Source organism: Suricata suricatta, chromosome 11 (assembly GCF_006229205.1).
Source record: "Suricata suricatta isolate VVHF042 chromosome 11, meerkat_22Aug2017_6uvM2_HiC, whole genome shotgun sequence".
Taxonomy (NCBI): Eukaryota; Metazoa; Chordata; class Mammalia; order Carnivora; family Herpestidae; genus Suricata; species Suricata suricatta.
Genome location: NC_043710.1, coordinates 43,415,432 through 43,431,758, shown reverse-complemented (window position 1 = coordinate 43,431,758; position 16,327 = coordinate 43,415,432). Strand labels below are relative to the sequence as shown.

At 43.0% G+C, this 16,327-nt stretch overlaps 1 protein-coding gene and 1 long non-coding RNA gene across 4 annotated transcripts in view; one reads left to right on the top strand and one right to left on the bottom strand.

Annotated features, from left to right (window-relative positions):
* Window positions 1-16,327, top strand: part of SPON1 (spondin 1) — a 258,449-nt gene that overhangs the window by 89,277 nt on the left and 152,845 nt on the right. The window contains exon 4 of the mRNA XM_029956974.1: window positions 14,999-15,072. Within this exon, the coding sequence (XP_029812834.1) occupies window positions 14,999-15,072 (74 nt within the window). The remainder of the gene's footprint in view (window positions 1-14,998; window positions 15,073-16,327) is intronic.
* Window positions 2,162-16,327, bottom strand: part of LOC115306518 — a 33,765-nt gene continuing 19,599 nt past the window's right edge. For 2 of the 3 annotated variants that reach the window (XR_003915350.1, XR_003915352.1), the window contains 2 exons: window positions 7,493-7,700; window positions 2,162-2,335 (listed from right to left, as the gene is read on the bottom strand). This is a non-coding gene — a long non-coding RNA (uncharacterized LOC115306518). The remainder of the gene's footprint in view (window positions 2,336-7,492; window positions 7,701-16,327) is intronic. The other variant, XR_003915351.1, reaches the window with a different exon arrangement.

The window sequence follows — 16,327 nt, the reverse complement described above, 5'->3', positions numbered from 1 at the left end:
AACATCTATTGTTGCCTGAGTTGTTTGTTAGTCATTCTGACAGGTGTGAGATGGTATCTCATTGTGGTTTTGATTTTGTATATCCCTGATGATGAGCGACGTTGAGCATTTTTTTCATCTATCTGTTTGCCATCTGAATGTCTTCTTTGGAGAAGTGTCTATTTATGTCTTTTACCCATTTCTTCACTGGATTATTGATTTTTTGGGTGTTGAATTTGATACGTTCTTTATAGATTTTGAATACTAACCCTTAATCTTATATGTCATTTGCCAATATCTTCTCTATTCCATCGGTTGCCTTTTAGTTTTGCTGAATATTTCCTTCACTATGCAGAAGCATTTTATTTTGATGAGGTCCCAAGAGTTCATTTTTGCTTTTGTTTCCCTTGTCTCCTTGGACATGTTGAGTAAGAAGTTGCTTTGGCCAAGGTCAAAGAGGATTTTGCCTGCTTTCTCCTCGAGAATTTTGATGGCTTCCTGTCTTACATTTAGGTCTTTCATCCATATTGAGTTTATTGTTGTGTATGGTGTAAAAAAGTGGTCCAGGTTCATTCTTCTGCATGATGCTGTCCAGTTTTCCCAGCACCACTTGCTGAAGAGACTGTCTTTATTCCATTGGATATTCTTCCCTGCTTTGTCAAAGATTAGTTGACCATATGTTTGTGGGTCCATTTCTGGGTTCTCTATTCTGTTCCATTAATCTGAATGTCTGTTTTTGTGCCAAGAATTTAGAAGGTTTAAGCCTCAGTCCTTTTGTATGTATGTATGTATGTATGTATGTATGTATGTATGTACGTACGTATGTATGTATATGTCTATCTGCTGTTCTATTTATCAATCGTTCTTTGCTTTTATTTTTCCTTCCTTCTATCCATCCATGCATTCATCCATCCAATTCTGTAACCCAACATGGCCATAAAATAAGATTTTTAGTTTAGTCAAATATTTTGGCTAATAAGCCAAACTTTTGGGTAAATTTTAATTAATTATTCATTTTCCTACATAAAGTTTAAAAAATTATCATCAAATTTCACTTCCAATAAATCACAGTGGAATAGGATATAGCTGAGGATATGCTTTAAAGATGCTAATGGTATCAGAGTATTTAATGTAGATTAACTACCACTCCTAAACAGGAATACAAATAGAGGAAAACAAAATTAATATGATGAGATACATTCAGAGACTATTTATTCTGTTAATTGTTAAAATTTAGGCAATAGTCAGATTGCAAGAGACTTGCAGCTGCGGCTCCAAAATAGCTGGTCCTCCCCTCAGCTGCTGCTAATTAATGCGATTTTCCTAATAACAGTTTTCTGATAGCAGAGAGACCGTAGTAAGTCAAAACAACTTCATTTTTATGCTGATGAGCCCTGAAAACAACAACCCAAAGAGCCCAACAGGATCCAAATGGAGATGTTGCTCACTGCTGATGTCCATGCAGTATTTGTCCTGCACAGCTGACCTTCAGTGATGGAAACCTTTCACACAGATACATGGGTGTCTGGGACAGCATGGCAGATCACATCATCACATCAGCTACGGTGGTACTGGGCCACCATGGGATTCTGTCACGGATTCAGAAAGGAGCAGAAAAGTGCTCTGAACAATTGTCCATGGCCTATGTCATTGACCCATCTTCTCTTAATTTGTCTGACATTTTTTCCTCCAAAAGATAATCCAAGGAGGCCAGTTTGTGCCGTTCAAGATGCAGAAGTCCTTCCAGGCAGAGTTAGCAGGAAAGCAGCTCTAAAGTTGCTGGCATCCCTCATGTCCAGATGATCTCTAGTTGTCTTTGGTTCATGTATGGATCCTCAATCAGTGGCAGTTCATTGGTTTCCCCAAAACGTGTTATACAAATTATAACAATTTATTAATCAAAGAACTGGTGTGCCTTTCTTTTTTTTTTAATTTTTTTTAATGTTTTTTATTTATTTTTGAGAGACAGAGAGAGACAGCTGGAGCAGGGGAGGGTCAGAGAGAGAGGGAGATACAGAATCTGAAACAGGCTCCAGGCTCTGAGCTAGCTGTCAGCACAGAGCCCGACGCGGGGCTCGAACCCACGAACCGTGAGATCTGACCTGAGCCGAAGCCGGATGCTTAATTGACTGAGCCACCCAGGCGCCCCTGGTGTGCCTTTCTAAGGAGGGTACCAGACACATAGAAAGCCAGGCTTTATTACTAACAATTCAGTACAATATCTTCCAAAACTGGGCCAGTGACATTAGACTTCTGACCATGAGGGACTGTTGGTCATCCTCAGGGCAGCTTGAACAGATAAGAATCCAGTCAGCGGGAAGCTGAATTATAGATCTTCAGGATCAGCTATGTCAATCTAAAGAAATAAAATATGTGTCAATGCATTTGGATGCAGTGGGGTTAAATACACTGCAAAGCATCATTACTAGAAGATCATTACCAAACATTCTTCTAGGATAAGGATTCTGCTAGTTCATTTTCTTGAACTGTATCTAACTTTGTATCAGAAACATCAATATGGAGCCATCCAGAAAAATAGGGAAATGTGTGTCACAATCTGATGGCACAAACTCATCCATTCGCAAACACAAAACAAAGCACTGATCAGGGCACGGACCCTGGAACAAGTTTGATCTTTGGGTTCATCACACCGTGAGGGTCCAGCTTCGAGGACATCCTCTGGAGGTGGTGGCCATCTTGTTTTACTCGTGTTCCCTGACAGAGATGAGGAAGGTGAAGCCTTCCTCTCTCTCCCTCGCTCCCTCCCTTCCTCTCCGTCTCCACTGTGACTTCTTACTTTGTGAAGGTTCTAAGCATTTCTCAGGGACATATGCTCTCAAGCTAAACTTCCTCATCTCTCTGAGATACACAATGTGTAAATGTGGTTACACTTCCACCTTTGGGATAGATATTTTACTGATTTGTTGGGTTTTAATTAATTCCTTGCCTGGTCGAGGAAAAAAAAAAGATTTGCAGTACTTTGTTTAACATGGATAAGAGGCTCCCTCTTACGTCCCCCATCTCAAGAGTTAGTGAACTTTTTTTTTTAATTTACAGTGTATTTTTAAAAAAGAATTTGTCACTTGCATTCTTCTCTGCATTAAAATGAGGTCCCATTATTTCTCTTCCACATTATTTTTAGGAAAAATAGCTCTTGGTTGGCTTCCTTCCTTCTTTCTTTCCTTCCTTCCTTCCTTCTCGCCCTTCCTTCCTTCCTTTCTTGACTTATCTCTGAAAGCATTTTCAATGAGTAAGGGTGGAAAACAGGACAAGTCATGCCCAGATTTTGTGGCCTATGTGTGGTCTCATGATGTTGCTCTAGAGACCTGTGGGGGTCCAGTGTGACCATGTCATACTGCTGATGAGCCCATGTGACATGAGAACGAGGTCAGATGCTACAAAAGGGCTGCACGATGTTGAAAAGGAGAAACATGGGACAAATCTGGAGAGAGTCAAAAATGTAAGGCCTCTGGGTATCTTTTACTGAAGCGACAACTCAAAGGATGAACAGAGTGGAATGCATAGTGCAATCAGCAATGGTCTTTTCCATAAAGAAAGCTCTGTCCCTGGTTTAACTTCCTCCTGGCAGACATACCATCATCCTGCTGATTCCCAACATTGTGAAGGGATTTTGAATTCAACCCGAATGGTTCCTTTCAAGAACAATGGTTGCCATCAGCCAAACTGCCTGGCCTGAACAAAGCAAAGCCGACTTAACTGGCTTTTATGCAGTGGGAAACATTTCGTGACTCAGACCAGTCACTGTTTGCTGTTCACCCAGCACTCTGGGTGGTACTGCTAATACAAGGGATTTTATGCATCTTGCCAGATCATGGACATATGGTAGACATTCAACATTGCATGTTGAATATAAAAGAGTTAACTTACGGGTAAAGTCAGTATATGAAAACATCACATCGCCACACCTTCAGTGCTTTTTGCATGAAAGGCACTGCTCAGTGCTAAAGGGGCCTGCAGGGTACAGAAAGGTCCTTCCCTGAAAAAGCTCAGAATTCAGTCAAAGGTACAAAACATAAACACACAGTAAGTTAAATGCTAATACAAGGCATTCAAGTTTAAGCAAACATCGAGTGTCCACTGCCCAAATGCCAAATGGACGAGGAAGATCAATGGTGTTCCAGGAACCCAGAGGAGGTTGCCTCTGACAGTCCTAGTCAATGACACTCCGAGATGGCAGTGAGATGGTGACAGATGACAGGAGTGTGATTAGACAGAGAGGGCGTGGGAGTGCATTCTTGGCTTATCAAGTAGCACGGGCAGAAGCCAGGAGGGGTTGTGTGACACACTTGCTGTGCCCAGTGAAAAGGCAGGGTTGAGTTCAAGCAGTGGCAGTGAGGAAGAGTCGGGGGGTGGGGGGTGCTCCGACCTTAATGGCAGCTTGCATCCTTGTTTGGGATTGTGGACATTTAGCCAAGAGTTTGGACTGTGATCTATTAATGAGAGAGGCGCCTTTGCTTAGAGAGGACCTGCTGTGTGCCAGACCCTGTGCTGGGGTGGACGGAGTGGGGCAGGGCGGAGGTGGGAGGTGAGATAATTAGAACCATGGTGCCATGGTTGCCTAATAGTCTGTGAAAGGAAGTGATAATGGGCTGGAGGTGACAGTTAATCCCCTGGCAGAATGTGGGTAAATTGGATGGGTTGGCAAGGAGAAGAGACCTGTTAGGTCACTGCAGTAATTGTATGGGGAGTCGTTCATTTAATCATCCATGTGTGTCCTTCCTTCCTTGGGCGGAGAGAGGTAGGACTTGGGTGGGTACTAACAGGCATGAAATCCATGACTCCGAAATTTAGAGCAGCGCTTCCCATAGAATCTCTCCCCAGAAACAACGCACGTACTTACAATTTTGCATACCAATTTTTTCAGGGGTTCAGGAATCTTCTGAAACCCATTCATGGACCCTGAACCCCTAGCTAAGAATGATAACCACCCTTCCCACAGTCCCTAGCCCGGCCCAGAGGACAGAAAATCTCCCAGCACACAGGCCTGCTGCTGTTCACGAAACTCCCACACCCACAGCAGAAAATCCGGTGTGACAAGGGAGGCCTTCTGAGGAATGCAAAGGATGGCAGGCTGCCTGTGCATGCGGACCTTGTCTGTCACCTGAATTGTTTCCTTACGTTTGAAAGGACAGTGCCTCCAGCCCTGGCTTACAGGAATCCACAGAAAGGGGAGGCAGCAGAGGCCAGGGCAGAGCAGGACCAACTCTGGGAGGTAAGGACTCGTTTAAGCAGCCGAGTGGGAGTCTGCAACATGGCAGCAAGCCCACTAGCACCGAGGCTGGGACGACTGTGTGGTTGTGTCCGTGCCCTGTGCCAAGTGGCAAAGACTGCGGGGAGCCCCAGAGAGCCCCAGGAGCAATGCCACACTTCTGTTTCTGGTTTTCCAGCTGAGACAGGTTCTATTTTGGATCAGAACATAGTCTGGAGAGAGAGCAGTTGGAGCCTTGGGTGCTTGGAATAAAATTTTAACCTTCGTCTTTAGAAAAAGAAAAAAAAAGCGTATATCTTAGTTGGAGATTTTATTAAATGGAATAACATTGTGTATGTGCCATTTTCATATATCTGCTGTCATTCATTTCAGACCTAATAGTGGTTGTGAAGCTTTTCAAGGTCAGGGACCTCTTTGAGAAGCAGAAGAAAACTGTGAACTCTTCCCCAGGGATATGCACCTGTGCACATCACACAAAATTTCATCATCCTGAAACCTGTCTGCAGACCCCCAGATTAAAGACCCCAAGTTCAAAAAGTCTTGGTAAGATCCTCTGCTAGTTTCCAGACATGCAATGAAAAGTAAGGCATGGTCCCAGGGATAGAAGGGCTCACAGTCCACTGAGGGTTTATAGAGGTGGAGAAGTTGGAGGGGAAAGTCAAGAAAGCACGGACCAGCCACCTGACTGTATGAGAGAGACATTACCCAGCAGAATCACGGGCTCCGCAGTATTATAGAAACAGTGAACCCGCTGTCAGCTGTTTCTTGACTGGTAATATCCCAAGTACTGATAATCATGTTGTGAGGCCTAAACAACATGCTAAGGCTGATTGGGGGGAAAAAGGTGGGGGGAGGATTTTCAGGAACATGAAAGCCATGTTACTGTATCCTTAAGAGAAAAAGATTTTTGGCCTTAAAGATGCATTGTGAAATAGTGTTTCCACTCCAGGCTCCACAATTAGATGTATATCTCTTTGCACACTTAAGAAATGCCATGATAAGTTAAGCCAGAGGGAAGATTCCACAGAGGGCCAAAATATGCTAGAAAAAATTGGTTTAATACAATTCTAGGAAATAAGAAATGGTCCTGTTCACTACTCAGAATTGCCTACCTGTCAGAGCTCCCACAACTGGGAATACATCCTGCAGCCTATTTATTTTGTCCATGTGAGTTTATTTAAGATGTTTCCAACAGATGACAAATTTCCAGCCAGTGGATCTAGCAGATTCCTCTAAGGGTTTGCACTGTTTCCTAAGCCCCAGCTTACCGGCATGTAAAAGCCTCCTCCAGCGGAAAAAAAAGAACATTTCACTCTCCTGTGTTTTCCTATCACACTCCCACCCACCCTGCTTCCTTTACAACCACGTCTGTCTCCACACTGGGTCATACTTGGCCGGCCTGCCCGCTCTCTTCCAGGACAGTGTGAACAGGTGCCTGTCCCCGGCTTCCCAGGAAAGCCCCAGCAAAGAGCAGAATGACCTCCCACCCACCAAATTCAGAATGTCTTTCTCAAAGACTCTTCTGATCAAAACACCCCTGTCCCCACTCCCACCAGAGTCCTCCAGTGGCTCCCTAGCGCCATCTCCTGGGCAGGCCCGTAGGATCCGCAGAACTTGCTGTTCCTCACCTTTTGAATGACCCTCTGCTGTGTCCATACCACCTTCTATCAGTCAGGCATGCTTGTGAGAGCAGTGTTCATTAGGAAACTTAGCTAATGATGACTTCAACAGATAGAGGGACTTTTTTTTGGAAATAACAAGAAAGCTAGAGGTAGGTGACTACTGGAATTGTTTCAGTAGCTAAACAATGTCCAGACCAGTGTCTCTGATTTTTTTTTTTTTTTGACCTTTTCCTCATGGTCACAAAATGGCTCCTTTATTTAACACATTGTGTTTGTAATCAAGGCTAGAAAAAGAGGGAGGGGGCACCTTGGTGGCTCTCTGTTCAGCGTCTGACTCTAGATTTCGGCTCAGGTCATGATCTCAGGGTTTGTGGGTTCTAGTCCCACGTTGGGCTCCATGCTGACTGTGCAGAGTCTTCTTGGGATATTCTCTCTCTCTGTCTCTCTCAAAATAAATAAATAAACTTAAAAAAAAAAAGAGGGACAGGCCAAAGTAAGTCATAATCTTTTCATCTGGAAAGCAAAACTTTCTTAAATAGTCTCCCCTGTATCCTGTAAACCTCCTCTTCTAAAAATGGGGTCACATGTGGGTCACATGCACCAATTCCCCAGCTGCAAGGAGGCTGGGAAAGTGGAAACAAGACAGTTATGATCGGCTTACCTGGTATCATCCCCCCAAAAATCTGGGTTATGAAATCATGGGTGATGGAAGGCATGGGTATTGAGTAGATTCTAGTACTCGTTATGGGGTATTCTCATTCATCAGATGACGTGTCTCTCTGCCTCTCTCATCAGGCTGGTAACTGATATCACACTCGGCCTTATTCATCTTTGGGCCTCCAGCTCCTCACACAGCTTCGTGGTACCTACTATGATAAACAAAATATGAGTAAATGAATGTCTGTCTGGTTTTAAGGCCTCTTGATCTAAATTAGCTCTTTTAAAACATAATCCAGTTTTATCTTTTCACATTTCTCTTTGAAAATCAATTCCTCATTGTTAATTTCCCATTGGATTTTGGGAAGGTAAAATTTGAAGCACTAGAGTAATAGTATTGACAAGACACATGATAAAGATTAGGTCTGAAATTGGACAATAAGAAAAGAAAAATGGAACCATGATAAGCTTGTTATTCCCAGGGTCATGGAGTCATTCTCAGAAGAAATAAACTGAGCATTTAAAAATAGTTTTTCTCTAGGTTTTGTTAAAATTGAGACCGTGGCTTTGTAGACGTAACTTTGTTCCATGACGGGACTCAAGAGTTTGAGAAATCCAAAGATCATCACACGAGGTTGGGAATGGACTGTGGCCTTGCGAAGACCCGCACCGCCCTCTCAGCCAGATTCTGATCATGGCGTCCGCTGCGTGTGTATGTGCAGAGCCAGTACCTGGTTTAGGTGTAGAAGGGCCGTGGATGGTGGGCCTGCCAAGGGATTCTTTTTGGTGTGCAGTTTTAACTGCTGCCGAGTGCCCGTCCCTGGATACAGCTTCTTTCCAAGAAATGATTCTGATGGCCCTCACTCCTGCCAGAAATTCCTCCGATTCCACCTCTGCTCCCACCTCATCCCAGCCAGAGATGGCCTGCTTCCTCTGAGTCACCACGGCCCTTGTAGATGATTCTCCAGTTGGGGTTCTAACATACCGTGTGTTCTGAGAGTCATTTGGGAAAAGCGTAAAAAGAGTATAATTTCTCTGTATTATTTCTTATAACTGTATGTGGGTATGCAATTATCTCAATACCAATTCCAAAATTTTTGAAAATATTCCTCCTTGCCCCTTCTGTCTTTTGTTTCAGTCGTTGGCAGCACTATCCCTCCCGCTGGTCATTAGGGTTTGTTGGGGTGTCATAACCTCCCTCTGTCCATTTTCTCATCTCTAAAACAGGGATAATACTAGCACCTACTTCACGGGCTGTTGGGAGGATTGAGTGAGTTAATACTTGTGGAGGACTTGGGTGTTTAATTGTTAAATAAACAAAAAACAAATAAAACATCTTGTACTCAACCTCCTCTTTCTGCCCCAGACCCATTAAGTTACCCAGTCCTGATAAATTTTCCTACAACATGTCTCGCAGATTCTCTATTTCCACTGCCCAGATCTTAATTCAGATCTTCAGGGCTGCCATCATCGCCTCCTGTTGGAGCTTTGCCAAGGAGAAGGTAGTCACTGCTCTTCGGCTTCCCGTGGCTCCTCCGTCATCCCGCTCAACATTGATTTCCTGTTTCCTTTTTCTGTCTCTCCCTTCTCCCACTGGACTAGGATCTCTTAACTGGAAGGCACTGTCTCTTACTCTCTTTGAATTTTCAGCTCCTAGCAAAGTGTCTGACACAAAATAAGTCCTCAGTTTATGTTTTATGAATCATTGATCATTAAGCAGGAATAATCTCATGGCAACTACTAGTGCTGCTTTTTTGCAGTAGTGACAGATGACTACCAGTCTCTGAGTCCATAATTTTATGACCCCAAACACAGATCGTGACTTTACTCTTGAGCAGCATCGGAGTTCTCGTGTGTGTTGTAGGTAGAGCCCTGCAGGTTCTTCTCTCATGGACACATTATGATGGGCTGCCAGGATGCCTGTTAACTCCTGGACAGTGTCATGTCCTGACATCCACCTAAAGCCATATAAAAAATTGGGAAGAGTTTGGATCATGGAATGCATCCTGCCTCTGTAAATATGTGTTGATTGACATGAGACCATGTCCAGGTTAGTAGTTAGCATCCTTGTGAAGTAAAATAGGCAGATAGCCTCAGTTCCTGATGATATTACCATCCCTGTTACTCTAATATTTTATTTCTGGATGCTCCCACAGAGTTCTTTCTTCAGTAGAAGGAAGTGGTACTGCTGGTTATACATTGGATCACTTCTATGAAAAACATCCCTGACATCATAGCCAAATCTTTTAAGCACCCCAAGAAGTATTCAGTAAGAGGGACTTTACTGGAATTGGGGAAAGAGTGGGCAAAATTAGTCTGGTGACCACAAATCTGAGTTGCATTTTGGCCATTCATTATCTGCCTGAAGCAGCTGACCAAGGTAGCACTCTCGCCCCTCCCTCCACAAGCCAAGGAGACAGACCCAAGGTTAATCATAATCATAGCTCCTGTTTATTAAGTACTTCTATGCACCAGACACTTTGTTAGGAGATGGTGATTTAACAACAGGAAGGATAATGGCTACCACATTGTGAATATTTACTTCATGCAATATGCATGTGTTAAGGCCCTTACATGAATTATCTCTATATGGCAGCTGTCCAGCCATTGATGATCCATGTGAATTTTTAAGTCATTTCCTGGTCTGATTTCTTCCAAGTCCATCAGTTTCTGATGTCGCCCTGTCTCTTACTGGTGAGAGCAGGGGTCCCAGGCCTAGACCTAGGCAGCATACTCACAATTTAGCAAACTCTAACTTTATCCCAACAGGAAAATTCCCCAAGGAGAAAGAAGAGCAAATGAATAAATCCTGCAGACAGAAAAAGGTCAAGCATCCAAGAGATCCAGGATGGCGTTTCTAGGCACATTCCACCACTTTAGGTTTAAAAGAAAACTTTTGAAATGATTAGTAACTTATTTAGAACCTCAATATTCCATAGTTTGAGGAGCTAACATGCTGAGAAATATAATTTAGATTTCCTTAACATGCTCTCTCATGATAAGCGAGCACTCAGTGTATCAGTGTATAAATGCTATGCAACAGGACTGCCAAATTGCAACACAGAATGGGAGAAATTTGTCATTTTGAAATGCTAAGGGAATTCTTACTAACAGCTTTCTCATCTTGTAAAGCTATTATTTTTCTGAACCATAATATGATTTATAAATCTCAGCTGAGTTTTATAGTTTTGATGGGAACAGACTCAAAATGAAATGCATTTTCTCAGAATATAAATTCCCTCAGGAGTTGACCAAATGAGGAATAAAAAGAAACATCTTCTGCAAACAAGTGTACCAGATCCTGGTTTCTGTTGGCATATCTGTAGGTGAATGCTGGTCTTCTCCAGAGTTCTGGGCTCAGCCTGCCTCTCTTCTCACTCTGCACACTGTCCCTGGTGACATCCACTGCTTCAAAAGCTTCACCTCTTACTTCTGCCCCAGTGACTCACAGGTCCCTACACCCCACCCCTCACATCTCTCCTGAGACACAGGTCCCTATGTGTGACTACCCATTAGACCACCATCATGCCCTGTAGACCATTCCATCTCAAATTCTCTTCTTGTCCCCAAACTCTATTCCTTCTCCTTGAATCCCAGTATGGCAACAATACTAACATCAATAGAAATAAAATACAGTTCCTGCTCTCAAGAAGCTTACAAACTAGCACAGGAGATAGAAAAGTGGGGAAGAGTGAGGGACACAGATCAAGGGAGACTACTGAATACTGAAAACGAACCATGGACTGGAGGGGGAGGGGGAGGGAGGGGTGATGGTCATGGTCGGGGGCACTTGTGGGGAGAAGCACTGGGTGTTATATGGAAACCAATTTGACAATAAACTATTTTTTAAAAAATAAATAAACATTAAAAAATTTAAAAAAAAAAGAAAATAGGCCATCACAGTATAAGTTAATAAGTGCTGTGGTAGGAGAAACTCAAGAGGCTGTGGATCTCCTAAAAGAGTACTCAACCAAGCAGCTGGTCAACAAACCAGTCTTAGTAGGGTATGAATTCAGGGTAACTGAAGTGTGTGTGTGTGTGTGTGTGTGTGTGTGTGTGTGTGTGTGGTGTGCTCACAAGTGTGTTGAGGAGTCCCATGGACAGAGGCCCAGGAATATGAGATTGTGAAGACAAATATAATGGCAAATATATATGGCTTGGACAAAATGCTCAGAAGGGATTAAAGATGAAGCCAGCTCAAAAAAGACTTGTATCCCACATTTGATCTGCACAGAGCTTGAAATCCAAAGGGCATGAAACAGAGGTGTGGCCAGGCATGGGTATGGAGATGTATGCTTGGCCTTCCTAGAGAGCTTCAGCTGATCATGACCCAGGCTCCAGGGGGACTACTAAAGTCGTAGTTCTCCACGGTATGTGCCATAAGATGCTAAAATGGATCCAAGGAAAATCATTTTGAGGTTACATCTCATAATAACACTTAACTCCCAGGCCAAGTGTACTTATATGTAATTATCTTTAATCCCTTACAGCCACACTGGGTGTAGCACAGACCATGAGCTTTGGAGGTAGACAGGGGAATCTTCACGACCATGGGCATGTTACCTAACCCCCTGCCCTCATCTGTGAAGGGGAAAATAGCTACAAACACTCAACTGAATCCTCCTAAAAATAAGACCATTTGGATAAGTTTGCTAAACTTGACCAAAACTGACATGAAGCTATATAAAGTTTTTATTTTCTCTCTTACTATGAATTTTCTTATATTTTTCTTCAGAATATGTGTGTTTGGTTATGGGGATGTTAATGGTATAGCATCATCTTAACTTTCTAATACCTGAAAAACTCTAAATTCAGGAATGCATCTAACCCAGGGTTTCAGATGAGAAAGGAGGAGCTGTAATAAATATAAAACATATGATATATAAGGTGATGTACAAAAAGGGCGTTCCTAGCACAGTGACTGACACATACAAAGGACTTGGGAATTACAACTATTATCCAAAAGAGTGGGTAAGCTGTCATAGATAAAACAAGGCATGAAGGAAATGAAAACATCTTATAGGAAATACATATTTTCTATCTCTGGCCCCCCACATTTTTAAAATGATACTTTTGAAAATTTGGGGGTGACTTAATTTTTCTAAGCATGATCATAGGCTTTGCCATTCTTCTCTTATTCCCAGCAGGAGGGAGAAAATTCTGAATATTTGTTACAGATTCCAGCAAAGGCAGGGTTGGAGAGATTCTGGGAAAGGAAACAACATCAGCAAGAGCCCAGTAGAGTAGAAGAGGTATTCAGGTAGGGAAAATAAATGTCTCAAATCCAAAGACCCAAGGACCATGACACAAAATGGCAAAAACAAAGCCAGAGGGGTGTCTGGGAGAAATTTTATGAAGAGCCTTGAATACAATGATAATTCTGTATTTTATCTGTAGATCCAGGGTTTTCAAACCACTTTAGCAAGAGAATTGAGGTAAACTTGAATTTGCATGGGAACTCTACCCTGTGACCACACACCAACTCATTTTTACTCTGTGGCCCAGGTGCTCTTTTTAAAAGAGCAAATCTGATCATCTCATTCCTCAGGACACACTTGTCAAAGATATCTCCTCAAGCTTGGTGTAAGATGCCATCCTCCTGCAGATATGGGGGGATGTGGCCCTGTGCACCTCCCTGGCCCATCGCACACCACCTCCCTGACCTACCACACCAGTCTTGAGCCATGACCCTCGCACCTCAGGGATCTTTAAGGGATGTCCTCTCCTGTGTTTCTTCCTTTCTCCCTTAGATTGTGCTAGTGAGCTCCTGCTCTTTGCAATCTAAGGGAGGGCATTTTTCCTGCAGGGAGTCTTTCCTGGCTTGGTCAGGCTCCCCTGTATTACATTCTCCCACACCCTGGAGGCTTCTCCGTTCAGCACTTAATCACAGTCATGTTGAATGATTAGCAGTGGATTTAGCTGTTTGGTGCTTTCTCTCCATTATGCTGTCAACTTTGAGAATGGGAAGCGGCCCCACCTGTCTTGTTAATAATAGTGTCCTGGCCGGTGTCTGGCTACTAGGCAAGCCTCCAACAACTATTTGTTGAAAATATACCAGTAAATACAACAGGAAGACAAATGAGGGAGGAGGCTGCTTTGGGAGGAAAGAGGATGAAGCCTTTAGCTGAAGAAAGAATGCCAGGCCTGGGCTATTTCCCACAAGTCCTTCTCCTTGTCCTTTACAGGGTTCTCTGAGGTACTTCTGGTGGTATACTCTGACGTGATAGATGCTCTGACTAACAAAATGCTTTGTTCTTTGGCTTTGGGATGAGTATTCTCAAGAGAGTTTTCTTGGCCTGAGGAAACTTTCTGCTTGATGGACAACAGAATGGATAAATGATCAAAGTAGCTTTGTGGAGGCAGGAAGCAGATTTCATTCATTTATTTCAACATCTTGTCTCTCTTGGGTAAGGAAAGGCTGTAAAAGACATCTGTAGACTGGTCTGAATTTTATTCTTTTGTGCAAGACTGGGTGTAGAGTGGATATTTCTTTGGAGAGTAATCTTGGCCTAGGCCCACGCCATTGAGAAAACTCCCTGTATTCTCTACAGAGTCATGCATATGGGCGCCCAGGCTGGGTCTGTGATCACATGACACGGGGGAGATCAGGTGACTGTATGACTCCTTCAGTGTGCTTTGCTGTAGTGGAGCCAATGATCCCTTTCTCTGTTAAATAGGGCAAATCAAAGTAAAAAATTATGTTTTGATTGAGTAGCGTTGCTGAAGAAAATCAAAAGAAAGGGCTGAGATCCACTGACACTCTTTCTTTGTAGAGTGTTGTAGACTTCGCTTTACAGGGACGCTGGGTTTCAGGATTCCACGCTAGCTGAAAATATATAGCAGCGCGGGTTAAAGGAGAAGGAGTATGTCTGTGCAGTCCTAGATTAAGGAGAAAATACGTACCGGCCAAAAGTGATTTTTCAACCTCCAAATATTCTTTCCAAATTCTAAGATCCTGTGTTTGACATATTTAAGAGAGAAATATAACAGCTGAAATTGTCTTTGTTCAGAATGTAGGAGACAGTTTCGTCTAGACTTTCAGGAAAGATAATGACATTTTCAGAACAAATCAAAATATATTTTTAAATTCTTTTTTTCCCCCTTCAGGAAAAGGATTTGACATGCTTTTCTGATTTGAATTTGGTTGATCTATAAATGGCTTCCATCATTTGGTTCGAAACTAGAATAAAATGAGCCATTGAGAAAAGGTACTGAAAGTGCCCTTAGTTCTTTCTTACCTTAATATTAGCACCACCACTGATAACACAGTAACTATTTATGGAGTGGTTTCTAAGTATGTTCTGTGCTGCTGACATGTATTTTTTTTATTTAATTCTCATAGCAATCCCATGAGGTATGCATTATTATTATTAATGACAATTTTTCAATGGAGACGGTGAGGCACGAGAGTTGGGGAGACTCACCCAAAGCCACACAGCCATAGGCAGCTGGGCAAGGATCTGACATTCCTCAAACCTGCCTCCTCACCGTCGTGCTTCTCTTCCAACAGGGCCAGCATCGTACAGAAACGCATCATTTATTTTCAAGATGAGGGCTCTCTGACCAAGAAACTTTGTGAACAAGGTAAGAACTGCAAGGGGAGGAGGGCAAGATAAATGGAAGGTGGCTCATTCAGTGCAACCGTCCAGGGGGAGGAATTAGGTGATTGTGCTTTCTGAGTATCTCCAGGTTCAGCTTCCTCACGTAGCACTGATTTTTAATCTGGCTGTGTGCTGTGGATAATTGGATCCGCCTTAAGCTCTAATTACTCAGCTTGATTCCCTGGGTAGGAGATAATGTACCTTATATTGGTGTCGTCTTCTTATTTTTGTGAAACAGTGATTATTCGAAAGAGGTTCCTTGGAATAATTAAGAAATGCACAATTGTGTACCTTTAAGATGTCTGTAATGGTTCTTTGGAATAATCTCCAGAAGAACTTGTGTGGCACCTGGGCAATATTGGGGGGGGTTCTCATAGAAAGACTAGCAGGAGATGGGGTTGCCAAGAGAGCACTGACTTTATGATTCTACCACATTCAAAGATATGGTCCATTGATTTGCAAGCTTATTGATGCCCTCTCCTTGGGTTGAAGGCATTGCAACCAAGCTCATAGAGATCAAATAGACAGGGAAGTCTATTTTTCGAGTGCTTGCTCTACACCAGGCACTATTCTAAGTACTTCACATGCCTTGCTCATGTGATCTGCACAACAACCCTATATGATGAAGACTATTATATTATCCCTATTTTATAGATAAGAAGCCTAGACACAAAAAGGTTTAAAAGCTCACTTAGCATCATACAACTAGTGGTTGAGGGCAGTGTTTGCCCCTTAGAGCCAGTGCTCATAACCACTGCCTTTCCACTGAAGGGACTATGGCGCGATTCATTGTTGCCTTCAGTAGATCAGAGCATGCCAAAGCATAGCTCCCTATGGAGCCAGAGCAGAAACTAGGTGCTCTGTGGAAGATGGTTCAGAAAGCATGAAAAAAGCAAAGGGAGAGAACCAGATGCCCTGCAGCAGAGACATATCTGACACAGGGGCCAGAGAGCTGGGACCCGTGGGCCAAGGTAGATATTTCCACACACGGCTTTGGGGACTTTCCTTTTCATATTTAATTGTCCATAGGGTCACTCAGACTATTTCTAAGCAGAAAACATCTTGAGTGTCAAGGCTCTCGGTTTCTAAAGGCCCAGTCCGGTTCCTGCCCTGTCTCTGTGAGATGACATCAAGGTCCCGTAAGTTAGAGTTGGGGTGTTCTGGATCACACATTTATAAGCCACCTCTTGGTCTAAGTCCACAGATGGCTAATCACAGCCACTGTGGTATGGTTTTGT